At 44.3% G+C, this 21,863-nt stretch overlaps 1 protein-coding gene across 1 annotated transcript; it reads right to left on the minus strand.

The window, feature by feature from the left end:
• Positions 1-740: 740 nt before the first annotated feature.
• GOLT1B (golgi transport 1B) lies at positions 741-14,520 on the minus strand. The gene is made up of 5 exons (XM_066550516.1): positions 14,421-14,520; positions 9,123-9,214; positions 7,301-7,479; positions 4,709-4,790; positions 741-3,387 (listed from the first exon to the last, which is right to left on the minus strand). The coding sequence occupies exons 1-5, from the start codon at positions 14,443-14,445 to the stop codon at positions 3,349-3,351; spliced, it is 417 nt and encodes a 138-aa protein (XP_066406613.1). The 5' UTR covers positions 14,446-14,520; the 3' UTR covers positions 741-3,348.
• Between the last annotated feature and the right edge of the window lie 7,343 nt (positions 14,521-21,863).

Here is a 21,863-nt window from a genome sequence, read left to right on the forward strand (position 1 = left end):
CTAAACTGTATGTGGTACCACATTGTGAGCAGTAACAAAGCCAAAGTATTCCTGGTTAATAAATGGCAACTAGTCACTGAAAGTAACTGGCCATGAGCCACAAACAGATTAAAATTACCTCTCCTAGTTGAACAGATGTAACCAGACATTGCTGTGGGGTTTTTCCTTTCAAATTAGGAAGTGCCAGTTCTTTCTATACAAGCAAATTTGGTCAAATTAAGTTTTTAGGGTACTAACTGGTGCACAGCACCAACACAATACCTCAACAACCAGTTAAAAGCTTTGCTTTGCTGCTCTCCTGTGAAAATCCTCAACAATGAGCCCCAGGCTTGCAGAGCACCACGGAATGGTAAACCTGCTTATCAGGCCACTTTGCAGGATACACAGAACTCATGGTCATATCCTTGAGCTAGACTAAAAACCTGCTCCAGGATCTAGACACATGCTCTTTTTCTCCTGAAGTTTCATAGTTATTTCCTCAGAAAAAAAGGAGGTTGTTTCCCATCTAACTGAAATTTCATATTTTGTTGTGCTGTGTCTGAAACTGGAACTTAAAAAATTAGGGGGATTCTTATGTAAAAGGTTCGTTGTAAAAAAGAGAGGAAACCTTTCCTTTTTACTGTAAAAGTCACAACAGTGTAAGACAACAAGGCAGTAACAGCCTGTACTCCTGACTCTCCGGAAAGGAAAACTTATCAACAGACTTTTTTAGAATGTGCACACCAAGACACAAAGACAAATTATAGAAAAAGGTTCCCATTTATTCAAGGTATGACAAGGATATTTACAGTATTCATTTGCTCAGAATAAGATCCATCCTTATGAGTTTTAAAGCAGCAATTATAAATTACATTTAAAAGGGGAAACATTCCAAGCATGTTTCTGTTAGAGATATTTTTTACAAGGACAGAAACACTTTAAGGCTAAGTTGTTTTGACCTTTGCTGCCACCCACATTTATCTTGGCAAAACCGTCTCAAAAACAACGTTACCTTGAGGGATAGACTATGCTAAATTCAACAATTCTGTTCCCTCACATGCTTTCCACAACAGTTCACATGTGACAAAAAATTGACTTTTGATTGAAAAAAATGAATTAAATATAAATGAGATGACCTGCCTACACCCCAGCTTCTCAGAGAGGCAAAAGATCATCCACAGCCACACATGAACCACCTCTAAAAGACATCATCATCATTTCTTGTTGTTGAAGGTACTTCAGCTTACCAAGCAAGTTGCTGCAGCAAGAGATCCACAGTCCTGTGGTGCAACCCACCTTTTCCATCACATTATTTTTCAAGACAGAAGCACAAAAACGTTCAGGTAGCTGATTTCTAAGGTGAGCACTGTCTGCTTGAGACAGCACTTGGTTCCCACAGCACAGCCTAGTGCCCTACCACAGCAAACAGGAGCTGGCTAAGCTGCTGGAGTGTTATTCTCTAGTCATTGTAACACGGCACAGAGCTATAGGAGCAGTTAAAATTGGGTTATCTAAAATGCTTTATCCTTGAGGTAGAGCCAACAATCGTATTTACTCCTGTTTCTTAACTGTAATGCACATGCCATCAAGAAAATATAGCAATTTTTAAAACAAACCCGCTGATTTTTCAGATGTTATTAATTGCAAAATAACAGGTTGGATTTTCTTTCTGAATAATTTTGTGCCTGTTTTAGAAGGAAGCAAATTAAATATTGATAATAGTAGATTGTGGCTATTTATACAGTTGTAGTGGAAAAACCCCTTCTTTTATACAAATAAACTTCACAGCAACTTTCAAAAGGGTTGGTATATGAGGATTTTTTTAAGTTAAAAGTAATATTAGAAAACTCCAATTTTAACTGCACAATAAAAAACCCACAAAACCAAAAAAAACAACAAAAAAAAACCCCAAAACAAAAAAAAACAACAACAAAAAAGTCACCCCTAGTCATTAGACCTTTAGTCTACATAGCTACCTTTAATACTACATTGGGTAATTGTTTCAGGATTACATGAAAGGGAAAAGAAAATGAAACAGAACAGAACCCCCCTGCCTGCACAAACACAATTCACTGAACAAGGATTGGTAGGGGAGGACACTGTAACTGAGACTATTGCAAGTGCACAACATTTAACATCCCAAAAGGAGCAGAAATGGGACCAGTCTATTAGGAGAGGACATTTATTCCAGGTTAGCCAAGAATCCTCAGTAACAACAAAGCTGCTGCTGTAACCAGGAGCTGTCTGAAGATAACCAGCTAACCAGTAACACGTTACAAACACATGGAGATTGGCACTTGATCTGTAGTCAGCCCCAGTCACTCAGCAGTTTTCTCCCCACAGACTCACGTACACAGAACTTTAAGTTTCCATTTTATTACCGTAAAAAATAAAAGTCAATTCGTAGTTCCAGAGTAAACAAAGAAAGCTTAGTTTCAAACTGGTTAAAAACAAAGCTCCAAATTCTGGTAAGTAACATTTCACAGGGCTCACATCAGCACCTCAGCCTAATGCAGTTTTTTGTGAACTAAGCATGTTTCACAGAGTTTGCACGTTAGTGACAAGGGGCTACATTCTCATCAGGATGCACATGGAACATGGCTCAAGGAGAACAAACTGGAAGGCCTGCAAGTCAGCTTCCAGAGTTCTCCACTGAGCTCTGCATGTTCAGAACCAACATTTAAGACCAAAGTTATTAAAGATTGACCTTTTGCATATTCCGAAACGGAAGGCAAATACAATCAACTAACATTTGGCTTTGAAACATTAAGATAACAATGCTGTATTTCAGCCACATATTTACAAAAATGTTTACAACACAACTGTGTAGGGTTTCTTTTTTATTGTCATAATACATTATAGATGAATAGTCATCTTAACCTTCATGCAAAGATGCATCTCTTGTTACACAAGAAGTTTCCTGTTTGATTTTTTGCACTCTGAGGATAGCAAGCAGAGGGTTGGGTAAGTTTGGGTCACCCTTAAAAATGTAGGCCTGTTTGCTCTACTGCACCTTCAAAATAAGGAGGTAAAGAACAGGCACCGTTAATTCAACAAGGGTTCATTGCCTCTAGCATGTTTTCCAAAACCAACAGAAATAGTCTTGAACAGTTGTAACAGGGGTTATTCCATGACTTTCCCCTCTTCAGTTGACTTCCCAAACTCTGGAGTTACTTTCCTAGAAGCACACTTGCTGAGCTTCTTTTCTAATGTATATTGTTGACTATACATTTTAAATTAAACTGTTATGTAAAGAATGTAACAAGCTTTTTCCTTTGTACACAACTTAATCTTTGTGCTGAGTATTCTTCAAAGGGATTTTATAAATAATACAGTAAAAGTTTAGATCAGTCTTCCACCCTCTCGTCATTATACCATGTTGTTGCTTTCTCCAACTTTATCTACAAGCTGTGGAAAAGGAGACAAAAAGGTTTTAGGTTGATGACATTTATGTAGAGTGAAGCTGCTCTCAAATACTGCTTGCTACTTGCATGGTTAGTATGTGACTGGAAATGAGAGTCAAGTAGTACTCACCGAGCTCTCATGGTTTAGGTTTGTGAAAACCAAAATTCTTAAAATTGCAATTGTGTTTCTGCATAACATGTTTTTCTCATATAGACATTAACAGTGCAGCATGAAGATGCAACAGAATGAGAAAGGAAATAGAAGAATGCAGATAACACTGCCAGCTTAATGGTTAAAACAAAACAAGTCTCAGCCACACATGCATTAGTAGACCAAGGAAGATATTTCAACTGACCATTACTGTGGATTCTCTTCTGAGCCTACGTAGGCTTTGAATAAAACATTAACAATTATCTTTTTAAAACAAGATTTAACCCCGTTATGATCAAATTAAATATGATTAGGATCAATTGACAAATGAAACATTCAATTGATCATGAATTATGAGCCACAACTTGGCCTAATTGTGAGACTGGAACAGATGAACTGGAACACTCATTTTTAAAAAACAGCCTGTATGCATCTAAGTTATTCCCACTATTAATTTTCAGTAGTAGCTGTAAAAACTGTTGCTTTCAAAACTAGTATTACAAATGCTCGTGTTAAAATACATAAATAAATTAGCACAGTAAAAGTAGTTGACTGAAACACCCTAGTTTAGTGTCTTTCTGTTGTCTTCAAATCCTCAGACATTTGGTTTCAAAAATTGAAAACTCCATTTGAAAAAACACAAATCTTAGTAATAAAAAGATGTAGCCTGGTGCAGTGGCCCTTAATAAACACATTTGATGAATGACTATTCATGCTGAGAGTTTCTGGGTTCACCATATGAGCTGCAACATAACACTGAACTCCACTCTTTGCTTTTAGAGGCCACTTTCCCTAAGTACACTCAAATACTGCACCAAGAACAGTGCCCTCCTCATTGTACAACAGGAGATGAGGAAGATTCACCTGTGTTGTCAGCCAGGGCCAAGAGTGAAGCAGAAGAACCCCAGCATTCCCTGTCACAATGCAGGACTCTTCCCACTCCACTGCCCATGAGCAGGGGCAGCTCCTGCCATCGCCTCCTTCTGTTCCTTTTATCCCTAGGAGCATCTCCCTGGGAATGAGTGGGATGTGCATGGTGCAAGAACTGTGCAGCATTTGAAGTCATTGCTCCAAAGTTCTATTTGCTTTATTTTTGATGCATATCTACAGGTGCTATATCAGTGGAATGAAAATCAGAACATGCTGCAGTTGTTGCATGAAGTACCAAACTTACCGAGCTTATACCAGGTAAATTCAAGAGATATCCAAGAACTGGAACTCTTCTAATAAAGCCAACCACCACAGGAAAGAACCCCCTTTAGGTAAGACATCAGAAGATTGTATTAGTTTTTGTAATTAAGCTTTGCTCATATTGCTGTAACATTAACAAAAAAATAATTCTGGCAGCAGATAATTAGCAAAACAGATTTCTCAAAATTAGCATACATATTTTGAGATAATTCCTCTTTATGTTATAGAAAATACATTCAAGACCCAATGTAGAAAGAAGTGAAGTTAGTTCTGAGTAATTAAAACCATATAGTATACTCTTTACATTAACTAAATAAAATGAAGCATGACAGAATTGTGCATTCATTTATTTCCCAAACTGAAGTCAGTGGTTTGAATGGTGACCCTGGGGATGTTCCCTGGCACAGATGCTCTGGTGCAGCCCCTGCACTCTCCACCTAACCTCTGCAGCAGAAAACCAAATTTTCTGTGGCAGTATCTCAGCTGTCTGCAGGCAGCTGCTGGCATTCCCAGCAATCCTGTGTTGAGCATTCCCTGCATGGCATAAGGATTAATGTGCAATGAGGCCTCAGCCACAGTGAAACTGTGAAATTTCACAAGTCATCATCCTCTTCACCACCCTGCTAAGAACTGTTTGCTGGGTAATATCCACACCAAAAAGGGGGGTTTTGAGTTTGTTTTTTTTTTTAAAGACCAGGTCATTTCAGCAGCCCAGTAAATTGTGAGGCAGGGCACACAAACCACTTGTGACAGATTAAAACAACTGCTGTGTCCAAGAATAAGGAACAGTCAGTACAGCAGGGATAATATTGTCAGCCATAACTCTGCAGGGCTGTCATCTGAACAAGGCCCCAAAAGCACCTTAGATTATAACAGCTGTCCCATAATAGGGCAGTTTTCTGCTATGCAACCAAGCAGCAGGACCCTGAGGAACAGTATAAAATGGTGCTTGAGGAAAGACTTCATTTGTAACTTCTTCAGAAGGGAGCAAGTTGCTGACAAGAGGAGGATGGTTGAACTGAACAAGATTGAAGCAAAACAAAAGCTTTGCTTGAAGTAATCACTAGTCAGCCTTGTAGCAAGGGATTTAGATTCTATCAACTAATGAGCCCTGGAAAAGATGGTCACAGAATCATGGAATCAAGGTTGGAAAAGACATTTAAGATTCTTCAGTCCAAACCACTGGTCTCCAGATTCTTTAAATTAAAACAGATCAGCTAAACATTCATACCTGGAATTATCCATCCCTTGTTGATTCCCTTCAGGCTAAGGGACGTCCTGGGGATAATTATTGATCTTTTATAAACCTCTCAACACTGTTTTACCTTGCAAGCACCACTAGATAATCCATAGTCATACCTGCCTAGACAGACTAACTTATAACTCTTTTGAGATCTTTTAAAAGGGGGGTGTTCTGTTGGAAACACATTCTACTTGCTTTGTACTGATTAAACCAAGCAGTACATGCAAGAAGTGACAGTGTATTCAGTGAAATACTGAGATTATCACAGCACTTACAGTGACAGGATTCAGAGTACCACAGAGCAGAACAATAAGAAATACATTAACCCCACTAAATTAATTTTCTGAAATTTCACTGTCTCCAGTAAGAGCCAAGTTCAGATTGACTTTTAAAATAAACATTTTATCTGAACTAAATATCGGATTAACATACAATTTTACTGGGTACAAAAAGAGCTCCATGAGAACAATGGTTTCACTTTGATTAACAGGAACAGTATTATTCAGCCATTCACAGAACACTTCAGGGTCTGAAACTTGATCAATAACCATTAGTGAAACAATCTGCATCTGGAGAGAGGTCCAAGAACAACCAGAAGACTCCCTTTCTACATTTTTGCATATTTTTTGCTTTGTTCTGTAGGGAAGCATACAACTTCAACCATAGAAATAAAGATAAAAATATAGATATCTATGCAGGTTGTAACAAGTCAAATTCTTTCACTATTACCGTTGCATTTATGAAGAACTTAAATGACACATTGTGAAAGTTATAACATGTTTCAAGATTGCTGTTAAAAAAATAGAATTTCCATTTTTCTTTAACTCAGTTGAGATACTGCTAACCCAAACAAGCAGTTCTGACTCCAAGGCACAATTGTAATGAAATACGGCAGAAAACAGCTTTTCCCTGGGCTGCCAGAGTGATGAAATGGTAAGGTTACAAACCTAGGATGGTAGTAACTGAATATTTTGCCCCATTTGTTAAAGAAAATAACAAACTCCCCACTGAAAAAAGGACCAAGTATCCCTTTTCCATGAGGAGATATTTAAACTTCATACTGCTAACATTTGGGCTCCCACACATTTTGAAGCTTTACAATTCTTTGGTTAGACATCAGCATTATCAAAGTAATTTTGGTAAATGCCTCACCAACATTAGCAGCTTTGAGTCTTGAAAAAATACGTACCAACTTGTAAATAAACAATTTCATATAAAATCTGTCCAAAAGGAACATATAAAGGATGCTGCTTTGTCAACTCTAACACAAACACTACACAATACATTTATTCCTAGATAAACTAACACAAAGTTTTTACAAACAAGACTTACCTGAACAATAGGAAGAACCCATAAATTTCCAGGATCATTCCTATTAAAGGCCAGCCAATGAGAACTATGAGTACACCACCCAGGAAGAAGCCCGTTGCTTTCATTTTGTGTTTTTGAAAGAAAAATCTGAATGTTCTTTCTAAACCGATAACAAAAGACAAGCCAGCCACAAATAAAACCTAGAAAAGACAAAAACAACCAAAGAAAGAAAACAACTAATTATGTTCCCAAGTACAGGATGTAAACACACACATATATATATTTTATAAAATTACACTGCCTTTCTTGCACAACTTCTTTTAATACCATGAGACAGTTGGTGAGAATGAATTTACTATTGATTTTCTGTTGTAAGGTCCATCTTAAAACACTTGTAGCTCTCAGCTGCTTGAATGTAAAGGGTCTATCCTTTTAACACACCCAAGATAGAGGATCTGCCCTGTCACATCTTTACCACAGGTGGTGCTGAAGCTCAGTCCTACTGACAGCAAAGGTTCCTAAAAACTGACACCACACATAATAGCACCTCTGCTCTGTGCCACTGACATCTTCAACAGCTTCTGCTGATCTACTCACAGTGCAAAGCCAGAGAAGGAAAAAGCTGAACAGTTGTTTTTTACTGTGCAGTCTTTTTTATTGTTTATTTATTTGTTCCAGTATAGACTGAACACTATCACATCAGTCCCAACTAGTTACAACTATTTCTGGTGTCCTGCAGCTACAGGACTCAGAATTATTTCAGCAACATTTTTGCTCAGAAAGCAATAGTATCTCAGGTTTTACTCAAGTTTAAGTTTTGGATGGTATTTAATAAATCAATTTCTTAGAACTTCCTGCCCTTTCTGATATAACTTTTTTTTTTTAATAAAAACAATTCTCTGCAAGGATACAGTAGCTTTTCTTGCATTATCTTTGGTTACCACATAGCCTGTCATTGTCTCTTCCTACCTACGTTTTCATTTTCCCTAAACAGGATCTCGTATTTCCACCTTACATCAGAAAAAGAAAAAATAAGCATTATTTCATTTTTCACTCTCCCACTGCACACTTGAGCTGATGGTTCATAACAATGCTTCAACTAATGTACCCAAATTCAGGTACACAATTTTATATTTCCCTTCAGGGAATCTCAGTGTTTGAGAATGAAACTGATCTGTTCGGCTGCAGACTTTTAAGCATCAGCAAAAGAGAGGCTGAACCTCTCCCAGCCAGGCTGTGCTTTGGCTGGCAAAGCTGAGAACACCAGAGGCACAGAAACTAGCACATGCAGGAAACACCCTGTCATTTGATATTCGGACTGGAAATTTCCTGTACCAGAAGTAGGATTTATTTTCTGTGCTGCTTTGAGTGACAACTTTGATTTGGTAAAAACTGCAGATACTGAATCTCTCTTTTATGAAAGAGGTCTGGCTCTTCTAAAGCCAGAAGTGTGAGCAATTCATATTTCTTTCTTTCCTCCTACAGCACTGCAAAACTACATTTGCTAGCAGGTACTTAAAGATTCTTATCCAAATAGATACTTAAATTGACAGTGATCTCAGAGGACCACAAAAAATCACATTTGCAGCAGCAGAACTGTGGAACAAGCTGGTTCTTGTCTACCAACATCCCACAGGCCTGACCCACGGTGACATTGACATCAGTGTGAGCTGTTCTAACCTCAAGCAGGAAAAATGATTCACTCCTATCACTGAGCACTCGTCTTTTATACCAGATCACCACAGTAATCTTTGTCATGCAGCTTCAAACATGCTGTACTATTTTGAGTTTATCTTTAATAGATCACATACTTGATTCTAAGCACTGCAGAAAAGTCACTTACATTTCCAATAGCCAAAAGAGCTTTGTCAAAGAAGAGTATCATTCCAAAGAAGAGAAAAAACACTCCAAAGCCTGTTAGTCCCATCCCAATCTCTGAAAAAGAAACAAATTTAGGCATGTAACAAAACATGGTACCAAGAAAATGTCATGGATAAAAACTGGGGAAAAAATTAGAACATCCAATCTAAAGACATTTTAAATTTAAAAACTTACTTGAGTGTACAAATATTATAAATCTTGTAGACCCCAATTACTTCAACAGACATATCTTTGGAAGCTGTTTATCAACAAAGGCCATGTTTGGAACTAGACACTGAAATTGAATGCAACCATATATATATATATATATATATATATATATATATATATATATATATATACACACATACGGCAAAGACATACATCCCTTTTGATTAATTGCTAGTATGGAGAACAGGATTGTTTGTAAATTAAAGGATTGTTTGATAATGAAACTTTTTTTTCCAGATTAGATCACTTGGTCAGAACATGGTATAAATAACTCCAGGGTCGGGGTTTGACTCTCATATGGGTCATTCACTGAAGGGTTGGATCCTTGTGATCCTTCTCTTTTAATTCAGAATACTCTGGGATCTGCAGATCTTATCCCATTATCTTTCCCATAGTAATGTAAGTACCCTGGTCCTCTCAGTGCTCCTGAAACCTCATGTTCCATCTCCCATGACTTGCACAGCATTTTCTAGATGGAACAGAACTTGGATGAATCCTGCAGGATTTTTCCAAGTTGCACATGTGCTGACAGCTATCAAACACTAGCCTGGGTCTCCAGACAATTGCCAGTTTTCACAAAACTGGCAGATACTAAATATTGAGGGATTAATGTTCAATTATAATTTTCATGCTTCATATTTAATTTTTATTAATTAAATGGTAGATTTACATTACACATAGGTACAATATCTCTAGACTACTAGTGCTATATAGCAGCTTCATTTAATGAAATTTTTCATTTTATTATCTTAACTTGCAGATTTTTTAAAAATACCTTTTGTACTTAATTTATTTGCTTAAATTATGGACTGGCCAGTGCTGGGTTAACAGCTGGACTCATTGCTCTTAAAGGTTTTTTCCCAGTCTAAACAGTTCTATAAACTTTGAGTTCTGCAAAGGATGCTCAAGAAATACTGGGAAGCCAAGATAGGATGGAAGGTTTGTATGAGAAACAAATGTCAAGCTAGGATTAAAAGTACTATTTCACAACAGTATCTTGAAGACTGCTATCTTAGAAATACATCCTGCTTTTAATTTTAAATCTCTAAAGCCTTCCTTTGACTCTCACACAGATGAATGGGAGAGAAAAACCAGGAGCAGCAGCAACAGGGCTGCAAACACATACATTTATTGCTGTTTTCACTGTGACCAGACATAGAAACCTACAGATTTGTAAACGCAAAACAAAAACAGCTCAGCAAAACCCTCCCTAATACTATGCCTGTATATATGTGCATTTTGAAGTTCCAAGTAGTTTTGCATAGCCTGTCCTGAAACAAACAAAAACCACAAAATCCACAATCACAGCCCTCACTGCTACTTGTTGGCCAGATCTGCCTCCATGGATTTTAATTGCACTTTGTTGACGTAGTTGGTCATTTGCTGTTGCTTGATGAGCTTGGGAGTAAAGGAGGATAATTATGCCTGTTTCAGGACTTGTAAGTAGTTATTGGAAATAAATTTCAACACAGCTCAGAGATTTGTTACGGCAACATTCCACTCTCCAGACTTCTCTGAGGGCTTGGCTTTCAGCAAGGCTGTTAGAGCTGTAGTTCTGTGGTGTAGCCTGCCACTTTAAACTTTCACTGTGAGCATTTTAACACCCCACAATTAAAAGCACTAAGTAACTCGATCCAATCGATTTACTACAGGCACTCTCCGTACTGGTTTACAATGAAAAACAGAATTGCTAATTGTATTTTCAATGGATCTGCTGACTGAAGGCAATGTAAGAATTGCAAGTGCCCTTTTCTCCAGTACTCTTTACTTCAGAAGAGCAGAAACAATCTGCATTCTGGAAGGAAATCACTTGGAGGCAGGACTCCAGAGGAATTACCAGCTGCCAGCAAGATAAATAAGCAGTCCTGGAAGTGAGTATTTGCTCCTCCCCAGGCACAGCTCAAGGTGTGGATGTGGGGAGGAGGCAGAGCCACCTCCCAGCAGCTGCTGCAATTCCCTCTCTAACACCTCTGTAACCACCCCAAACCGGTTTGGAAGCACTTCTGCCACAATGGGCTCTGATTCACTGCACAAGTCACCCGTGTGCTCTGGTTAGTGGACGCAAAAGGGAAAAAGAGAAAGGAACATTATTCTCATTATCCCAAAATAACTGCTGGAAGAAGATGAATGGTCCAGGACTATTATCCTTCAGTGTTGGTATCTCAGTTACTGCCTTGATTTGGATCAGAATTTGTAAATATATTTAACCACACTTCTCAGAGGAAGGAAAAGTACTGGCATTTTGTAGAAAATCCTTTCAACAACTAACGATGAATATTTATAGAGGGAGCAAACTATTTTAAAATAGTTTCTCCTGTGCCAGAAGAGCTTTCCCACATTAGTCAAATACAACACATCAATGCCTAGAAATGCAGAAACACACACTGGCCAGGTTGTATTTATTCTGGATTACTATGATTTCCTGAGACAAGGGAGCAAATCTTCATCAGTTTCTCCAGAAATTCCATAAGCTGTGCAAGACTACTGCAGCTCTATGTGAAAACAGCTTAGTAGATTTTAAGATTCAAAATTAAGATACACTGCTTGTAAAAGATTAGGGCAGACAATGCACATCCCAAATCTTTTATAGAGCATAATACAGTGCAAAATAAAATGGAATTGTGGGCTATAGGCTTTTAGAAGACAAAACCAAATACAGCTTATATTCAATGCACAACTATTACTTTGCTAGTAGTATTTTTTAGTATTAAAAATTTAATTTGGGAAAAGCTAAGTGAATTCTTTTGCAATTACCGGTGGTTTATAACACCATTCAGTGCACCACTTAAAATTATGTTCTAGACTGCAGATGCAGAATTAACTTTCCAAACATCAGCAGTGGTTCTCTCCAGGTATTTATCACACTATTCCACCAGTGACTCTATGGCTAACTCTGTATTTTTCCAGACAGCAGTGAATTTTAAAATATCTGATGAACTATCTTCAGAATTTCAGAAAAACTGAAAAAAAAACCCTTAAAACCACTAAATGACAGTGTGTTTTATTTAGTACTCCTGTCTCTGACAGTTACAACCAACAATCTTAGCACTGGAAATAGCTGAAGGTCCCACATGAGGAACCAAGCAAAATAAAAACAGTGAATCTCCTTCTGAAGAGATTTTTTTTCCCAATGAATACTCCAGACAGGAAGTTAAGAGAAAAGCAAAGCCCACAAGGGTTTAATCAATCAGAAAGCTAAAAGCTAACCCCAAGGGTTGGTACTCTTCCCAGTAACAGCACAATATCTGAGTATCTCAAGAAATCATTGACCCTGAACGCTGCTAAACTCTGCTGCCTGTCTTCATCCTTGGCCTTAACTGGCTCTCCAATACCTCCATTTCCAGTATCCTGCTATCAGAGTTATTTTAACTTCTTTTTTTCTAGATTTTTCACACCCTCCTTCATAACTGATGCTGTGGTGCTTATCAGGCAGACTCATTTCCTTCTGTGCCAATCATACCAGAAATGCACCATACATGAGATAGTCATTTAAAGCAAAGGCCTGTCATTGTCCTTAACCCTGCAGCTTAGCTGTTATCAGGGAATCACAATGGTTAGGGTGGAGGGATCCTCTGGACATCACCCAGCCCAACCCCCCTGCCAAGGCAAGGCACCTGCAACAGGTGACAAAGGAATGTGTCCAGGTGGGTCTGGGATGGCTGCAGAGAGGGAGATCCAGCCCCTCCCTGGGCAGCTGTTCCAGGGCTCTGCCAACTTCAGTGCAAGGAAGTGATGCCTCACATTGAGATTAAACTCCTTGTGCTTCACGTCATGGCCATTGCTCCTTGTTCTGCCACTGGTACCCCTGACAAGTCTGGCACCATCCTCCTGGCACCCATTTGAGATATTTACATGTATTGATGGGATCCCCTCTCAGCCTTCTCTGGAATAAACAGGCCCAGCTCCCAGTCCTTTCTCCTTAGAGATGCTCCAGAGCCCTCATCATTCCTGGGACCCCTCCCAGCAGCTCCTTGTCCCTGCTGTACTGGCAGCCCAGCAGTGCACCCAGCCCTGGGGCAGAGCAGGGGGGCAGGATTGCCCCTGGGTGGCTGGACACACTCCAGAGCACCCCGGACACCGCTGGTGCTCCTGGCTAAGGACACACTTAGGAACTTCTTTACTTTCATTTCTTTGATCTCTATTTCCAAGCACTTTGGTAGAAACAAAACTATGGCCACATACAAATATTTTTGCTTTTTTCCGCTTCAGTGTCTCGGCCTCAATTTGAAGCCCCCTCAGCGTCACCTGCGGACGTTTGGTGTGGTACCAGCAAGAGCAGCACAGCAAAGCTTGTTACTATTTAGGTAATTAAGTGGTTCCAGACCACTGACGACCAGAGGGAGGCACAAGAGAAGAGCGTAGCTGAAGGTTACTTTGTTTATCGTTCAGCTTTCATTCATTCATTCACTGTGCTTAGCCAAAGTGCCATGGGTACAAACCCACAAACCCTAACAAACCCAGGCTAGATAAGAGGAAGAAATGTCCTCCTGTAAGGCTAGCCAGGCAGCCAGGCACTGGCACAGGGTGCCCAGAGCAGCTGTGGCTCTCTGTGGATCCCTGGGAGCGCTCCAGGCCAGGCTGGACGGGCCCTGAGCAGCCGGGGGCAGTGCAAAGTGTCCCTGCCATGGCTGAGATATCTTTAGGGTCCCTCCCAGCCCCTCCGCCCCGCAGCACGGCACACCGAGCACTCGCAGCCCCGGACACACGCCGGCCGTGGTGGCAGAGCTCTCCCAAGGCCGGAGTCCCGCCGAGCGCTGCCCTGCCGCTCACCATCCCCTTCCCGTCCGTACTCCCCGCCAGCCGCCACTCCCGCCGCACCGGGGCCGCCGCCGCGCCTTCCTCTGCGGGGATGGGGCCGTGAGAGCTCCCCCGCCCCTGCCCGCTCCCGCCGGTGTCCAGCGGCCCCGCCGGACCGTGCCCGGCCGCTCCCGGGAGGCCCCGCCGCGGACAAAGGCTGCGGGCCCGGCCGCCCTGCGACCCCCCGCCGCCCCCAGCCCCGCAGCGGGCGGCCCCTCCGCGCTTCCCCGGTGGGAGCGGCGGCAGCGCTTACTCTGCGTGTCGGACAGGGAGATCATGGTGACGGCGGCTCCGGGAGCGGCACGGGCGGGAGCGGCACCGGCGGCGGCCACGTCTTCCGGAAACACGCACCCCGCCGCAGGAGAGCCGCCCGCCCATTGGTCACACCGGCCGCCAATCAGCAGCCGGCTTGTACGGCCGCGCGAGCGCGCCACCCCGCCCACGGCCCGCGCTGATTGGCGGCGGGGCGGAGCACGCGCCGGGCCCCGCGCGCCAGTGGCTGAGAGCGCGCGGCGGAAAGGGCGGCGCCGGGTGGGAGCGGAGCCGCGGGGCGGGAGCCGTGAGGGATCAGGGATAAGGGATAAAAGATAAGGGATAAAAGCTAAAGGATAAAAGCTAAAGGATGCGGGAGCGCGGCCGGCACCATCCCTCAGGGCAGCTGTGGGAGCTGTCGGCCCGAGCCACGGCTGAGCCCAACGCACGGGAGGACACGGCTGCGAGGCCCTGCTCCTCCTCGCCCTGGCGGCCTCGGTCCCTTCCTCCGTCCATCCGTCCATGGATCCATCCATCCCGCCCTGTCCCGCAGCCCCAGCGAGCAGGCTGGCTTGTGGCTGAGGGATGCAGGGAATGTTGCACTGTACGGCTCACTGTGTATATTTGGATGCCAGTCACACTGTTCGCCTGTGAATATTCCCACTAGAGCAGGTTGCCCAGGGAGGTGGGGGAGTCGCCGCCCCTGGAGGTGATTAAGAGGCGTCTGGGTCTAGCCCTGGGGGATGCAGAAGTGTTTTATTCACACATCATTATTAATACGTATTTCCTCCTCTATTTATAGAAGCGGGGAAGATGCTTGTTATGGTGGAATCAGCTGGTAGTGAGGAATTTTTCCCCCAGTATTTATTGTAATGCTGAATTTATTCCCTTTCACCTTCCATTGGACTTTGTTTCCATCCATGAAATAAATAGTTCAGGATGCAGTAACAGAAAATATCAATCTCTTGAGTTTAGTAGTATTAAGGTACAATGTGACAAAAACTGTTGTTCAAATACTGACCCAATAAATTCAATTCCATGTTCATTTCACTGACGATTATTCAAAATTGATCCCCTTCTCTAAACTAAACAGCATTTTCACTTCCTCCTAACAGATCCTCTAGGTGTTATGGTGGCTGCCTTTCTAAGGGGAAAAATATAATGTGTCCAGGCTTTTCTGTAAAATAAGTTTGAAGAGATCAAAATTGGCCATGGGCACTTGGTGAGTGACTGGTCTGCCTTAGAGCATTCCTCTTGCAGGAAATGTATGACTTGGTTAAACTTCTCTTGGGTTCATTTAGAAGCCTGGTGAGCTGTGGCCTTGGGAATTGGTTGTGAGTTTGTGTTTATCCATTTTGCAGAAGGGAAAAAGCAGTTGTCACCTAGTGGAGCTTCTTTGTGAGCAAATTAAATTAACCAGTGCTTAAACTGTTACATCCACAGCTCTGGTAATGAACAATGTCCTGCAGTAAATTTGTTCTAAAGTTGAGAAGGTTTACTTACAAAATATATTTTAAAATGTATTTATTTCATTTTCTTTTTAGTGACAGTTGCTTGGTTAAATAAGATCTCCTAAAGATAACATTCTTTAATCTCCAAAGATGAGAGCTGTTGCAGGCAATCCATAATTTATATTCCATATATTCTTTTAGCTAACAAGACACAAACACATCATGTTACTGATTGTCATTTACATTAATTTAATGTATACATAAAAGATTTTGTGGGATCTCTGCTATTATACTTAAGATTTGAAGAAAAAAATTCTTTTACTGGATAGCTTTTTATTTCTTAGGTTAAACTAAACCAAAATGCCCCATCCTTGGAAGTGTTCAAGGCATGGTTGGATGAGGTTCTGAGCAACCTGCTCCAGTGGCAGGGGAGTTGGAATGAGATGAGCTTTAAGGTCCCTTTCAACCCAAGCTATTGTAGGATGAAAATCAAGTTTGTCAAGGAAATTACTTGGTTTTCAACATTTTTAAAATGTGCTTCAAATTTTAAGATACTCTTAACTCTTTCCTGCTGAGTAGCAGTGGGCATTTAGGAAGACATCTGTCACTATTTTGTGCTATTTGAGATGAAGATATTTTTTCCATATCACACATTTTTGTTTCCATAACCATATTACCATATCTGCTCTGGATGGGCCAAAGTCTCTTGGGTTTTGTGGGTGTGGGGGAGGTAGTAATTCCTTCTGATGCTTTTCTGACCTGCCTCTGGAGTACATGCTTGGCATGCAGGTGTATATGTTAATTATTCTTTTAGACTCCAGGGACTGGATTCTAGTACACAATCTGCAATTCACACACATCATATTGGGATGGAAAGAGGCAATTCCTGCCAAAGAGTCACTTGTGTGACCCAAGCTTTTGGGGAGCATTTGCTTCACTTCTTTCACGTGTGAAGGATGGATAAAACATTTTCCCTCTACATCCAAACCCTGATGCTCAGCACATCCTCTTCTTCTATGGAGGAGGGAGATCTTGTTGCATGAAGACAGCTTGTTGCTAATGGCCCTGTTTATAACTCCAGAGGAGTTTAACTTGCTGGGGTTAATGTTGCTTCTCACATGTAAATAAATGCTTTCTATTGACAGCTTGATCACTGTCTGGAGTACAATTAACACAATTAGAAGTGGCATCAGCACATGGCTGTGGTCTCTATTGTGCCTTCTCCTTGCCTCTCCCTGCGGTGCTAGAGGAGGTGCTGGTGTCCATTGAGAATGAGCTGCAAGCAGTGGAGATGCAGAACCAGGAGCTTGTAGATAAGCAGCAGGAGCTCCTTCAAAAGCAGATGAGAGTAAAGAATCTGATAAAACAGTCCTCAGGAGACTTGGAGGAAAGTGGAAGTAAAGACACTGAAACCTCAGCTGAGGATTTGAACAAAAAAGGCTTGCAGAGTCAAAGTCTAATATTTTAACAGAAAGGTGAAGTAATTCAGTAGGGGAAAATGCATTTATACAGAGTTTTGTTTGGATAATGATATTGTCCAATTTAATTTTAATCAGCTGGCTGACATGCCAGGGTAATGGGGTAATGTTTGTACTTGTCTCACTGGACATTCCTAAACACTAATCTTGACTTGTTCTGGGCAGAATTATCTGTTCTGTCAGAATGGCCTATTATAAATGCTTTAATTCTTTGCTTGCTGCAAAGTCACATTTTGATCTGTTTTGCTCTTAGAATCCCAGAGTAAATTTTTATTGCATTATATACAAATTTTTATTCTAAACTAAATGCTTACATTGCAATACTTCTCCTTGTTTGTGTTATAAAACAAATTGCTTTGGAATTTCTTAGGATTTGATAATGACAACTTTGGACTTAGAATTGGTTTTTGCTGGTTTTGTGTTTCCTCTTGCTTGAGTGGGTAGGACATTGGTAGTGTTTGTGATGAGTTAAGTAGCCTCACTGTTTCACCAAATAAATGCAGATTAGATAGCTGCTGACTGCCAAAAATAACCTAAAATGCATTTTTATTCTAGAATTAGTGCAAGTGGCAAGTGCCTCATCCTGGTGGGAGGGCTGCTGTCTTTTATGTTAAACATTAACTGAAGTCCTGAATGGTTATTGCTTCTTGGCCATGTTATGCCTTGCCACATTTGATTCAGATTTTTTTTTCTCCATTTTAATTTAATTTTCAATTTGTAAGTGCCTATATGTATCATGTTTATAAACTTCTTTTTAAAATGAAATTAATGTTATAGTTGAATCCATATTTATCTGTATTTGAGGAGTATTATGCATATATAAGAATGCTGATACTTTATAACTGCAAATTATGCTACTGAACAAATCATTTGCTTTGTGTAGTTCCATGCCTGATTCTCACCTCCTGTGCTTTGAAAATGAATGTCTTTGCAATCAGATGCTATGTGTGTATTAAACAAAAGCAGCAGTTAAATTTGTTCCAAGTTTAAAGCTCATGGAGGCCAGTGGGAGACATTTCTTGGCTTCAGAGAGGCTTGGATTTTAACTGTGCTCTTTGAAAATTTCTCTGCAATTTAAACTCAAGTCCCAGAATTAATTCTTGCCTTGCACATGGTGTAACCTGGAGCTCCCAGAGTTTTCCTGCAATTAATTTTTATAGTACCAAAACAAATGCATCAGGCGGCATAATTTAAGTTTTTACAGTATTAGATCTTTTAAAAATGCAATATTTGGTCCTTATAAAAGAAAAGAAAAACCTACTGTAAGCATGTTGGGGTGGAGATTTTGGGGAAGATGAAACAATTTTTCCCATCTTTCTTTTTTAATAAATTCTTATTATTGATGGAATATATGAAAAAATTCTATCTCTCCTTCTTAATGCAATTTTTAATTACTGAATTTGTATGAAGGAAGCATTTGAGTAAATTATAACTATAGAGCTCAGTGTCTGGTTTTATTTATTATCATGGTGGGATTCTCATTCCTAGTTATTTGGGACCAATGAGGTACCATGCTCATTAGAACTCTGAAGTTCATCTGTTACCAGTTTATCAAAAGGAGCTTACAGGGACCTGGGTGGGGCTGCTCCTGGGGACAAAGGGTGCCGCCAAGGTCCTGACGCGTGCCCCGAGTACAGGGCCCGCACGCTGGCAGCTCACCAGCGCCACCGGCAGCGTGGGCGCACGCCCTGGCCCTGGCTACAGGCGGGTCACGCTGCCCACGCTGCCGCTAAGCGGCTTCGCGCCGTCCTCAGTAAGCAGGGGCGAGGCCGGAGGCTTTCTCCCCCCGCGCATTTTGGGCACCCGCCTGTGGCTGCACAGAGCTCCTCTTTCCCTCCTGGGAAGTCTAAGCTACGCTGCTCTGTGTTGAGAGCACAAACACACACTTCCTCACGCACACCGACTAAGACAGGGGAGGGGGAGACAGGGGAGGGGGGAGACAGTCCCAGAAGGGGGAGCAAGTTCTGTGCAGCCAACCTACTCCAGGGAGCCATTGCTAACGCTGAGCGGGAGGGGAAAGCGTCAGACCTGCCCGTGCACTGAGAGGAGGCCACAGGGGCCTCGACGTGCTGAAGCGCTTCAGGACTGGCACCGGGGACGCGGGCTGTGACACGCCCCGAGTACAGGGGGTCACGCTGGCCAGGGGCCAGCAGCAGGCAGAAAGCTGCCGGGGCTGGGGAAAAAGCCCTGCCCTGCTTACAGGGTAGCTGGGCTGGGGGCCGGGAGAGCTCCGTTTCCCCCCTGCGGTGCGGAGACAGGGGCTCTCACCCTCCTTTACAGGGTCGCCCCTCTCTCCGGGCAGCCAAAGGAGCACAACGGCAAAAGGCCGAGCACAGCAAAGACCAGCCCTGCACGCAGGGAGGTCGCCCAGCGCAAAGCCGGCCGCGGCACCCTGAAGGCGCCCTGGCCTGGAAGAGCCCTTTGCCCAGAGGGCCCCTCGCGTCCCTCTTCGGCTCCACGCTGGCTCTTGCCTCGCCGTTCCACTCTTCAGCTGGAAGACGCTGCCGCTCTTGCCTCGTCGTCCCGCGGCTTCTGCCAATGGACGACGACACACTCAGGCCTGAGAAGCTCCAGACCCTGTGCCTGCAGGCAACCGCCACCCAAGAGCCCCACAGGGACGTCCCCAACCAGCCACCCCCAGATCCTTTCAAAGGCTGCCCAAAAGCCTCACGCTTCAGCACCGAGCTGCGGCTCTTACCTTGCTGCTGCACTCTTGAGCCCGAAGAGGCCGCTCCTGCGGCTCGCTCTCGCTTCGCTGTCCCACGGCTTCTGCAAAGGTCGACGAGGACGCAGTCAGGCCTGAGGAGCTCCGGCTGCCAAAGGGAACCGCCACCCTAGAGCCCCACAGCCAGATCCTCATGCCACCAGCCACGCAGCCCCCCAGCTGCCCAAAAGCCTCCAACTTCAGCTTGACTCACCGTCGCGACGTCCGGCGCAGTCCCACGCCGTGCTGGGAGCCGGGCCCTCTGGGCAAATGAAGCTGGGCACGCAAGGCAGCGGCCAAGAGGCTGCAGCCCTGCTTACAGGGGGCTCAAGCCGCTGCCTGGACTAAAAAGTGCCCGGGACTCCAGAGCACCGGCCCCCGCTTACAGGGCTGCTCTGGTCCCCAAGGCCTATGGAGGCTCCTTCTCTCCAGTTGCGGGGCGCTCCCCACTAACGGGGCGGGCGCCCCACACAGGCTGCCAGCTGAAGGGAGCACAAAGGCTCCCAGACCCGCAGCCTGCTTACAGGCCGGTCCACACCCAGGGAGCCACAGAGCTCGGCCTTCCCCCAAGGCAACAGGAACCTGACTCTAGAGTCAGGCAGTCCAGCTCACGGCCTAAAGCCGAGGGGCCGCCAGCCCAGCCCCGAGGACAGGGAGGGCACGCGCCCGGCCCCATGACTCCTGGCCCCACGCCTCTGAAAGGCCGGGGCCAGGGACACCCGCCTGGTTACAGGGGGTCCCTCCAACCGCCCGCCGAGGCCAGGGGACGCACAGAACCCCACTTACGGGGCCGCCCCCTGCTGCCCGGCACCCCCCAACAAGCACTACGGAGCACAGGCTCCGGCCTGCGCCCCACTTAGGGACAGGCCGGAGCCCGGCCGCAGCGCGGCAGCGCGGCAACGCGGCCGCCTGCAGAGCCCCGGGTGCCTCCTGTAGGAAGCAGGCCCAAAGGCGGGAGCGTGCCCTGCGGCACAGCACTTCTGCAAGCTGCCCCCTGGCAAGGGCCCGGGAGCGCTCGTTCCTGTTGCCTGGCTAAAGGAGCCTCCCCAGCCCTGCTTACAGGGACCTGGGTGGGGCTGCTCCTGGGGACAAAGGGTGCCGCCAAGGTCCTGACGCGTGCCCCGAGTACAGGGCCCGCACGCTGGCAGCTCACCAGCGCCACCGGCAGCGTGGGCGCACGCCCTGGCCCTGGCTACAGGCGGGTCACGCTGCCCACGCTGCCGCTAAGCGGCTTCGCGCCGTCCTCAGTAAGCAGGGGCGAGGCCGGAGGCTTTCTCCCCCCGCGCATTTTGGGCACCCGCCTGTGGCTGCACAGAGCTCCTCTTTCCCTCCTGGGAAGTCTAAGCTACGCTGCTCTGTGTTGAGAGCACAAACACACACTTCCTCACGCACACCGACTAAGACAGGGGAGGGGGAGACAGGGGAGGGGGGAGACAGTCCCAGAAGGGGGAGCAAGTTCTGTGCAGCCAACCTACTCCAGGGAGCCATTGCTAACGCTGAGCGGGAGGGGAAAGCGTCAGACCTGCCCGTGCACTGAGAGGAGGCCACAGGGGCCTCGACGTGCTGAAGCGCTTCAGGACTGGCACCGGGGACGCGGGCTGTGACACGCCCCGAGTACAGGGGGTCACGCTGGCCAGGGGCCAGCAGCAGGCAGAAAGCTGCCGGGGCTGGGGAAAAAGCCCTGCCCTGCTTACAGGGTAGCTGGGCTGGGGGCCGGGAGAGCTCCGTTTCCCCCCTGCGGTGCGGAGACAGGGGCTCTCACCCTCCTTTACAGGGTCGCCCCTCTCTCCGGGCAGCCAAAGGAGCACAAC

The sequence above is a fragment of the Molothrus aeneus genome, chromosome 5 (assembly GCF_037042795.1).
Source record: "Molothrus aeneus isolate 106 chromosome 5, BPBGC_Maene_1.0, whole genome shotgun sequence".
In the NCBI taxonomy this organism is placed as follows: domain Eukaryota; kingdom Metazoa; phylum Chordata; class Aves; order Passeriformes; family Icteridae; genus Molothrus; species Molothrus aeneus.

What these genes read in the sequence shown, in the direction of transcription:
- GOLT1B (XM_066550516.1), bottom strand. Translation starts at nt 14,445, where the DNA reads ATGATCTCCCTGTCCGACACGCAGA. An exon ending in CTCCCTGTCCGACACGCAGA is followed by an intron (nt 9,215 to 14,420) that starts GTAAGCGCTGCC and finishes TTTCTTTTTCAG; the next exon opens with AGATTGGGATGGGACTAACA. An exon ending in GGGTTCTTCCTATTGTTCAG is followed by an intron (nt 4,791 to 7,300) that starts GTAAGTCTTGTT and finishes TCTTACCTAAAG; the next exon opens with GGGGTTCTTTCCTGTGGTGG.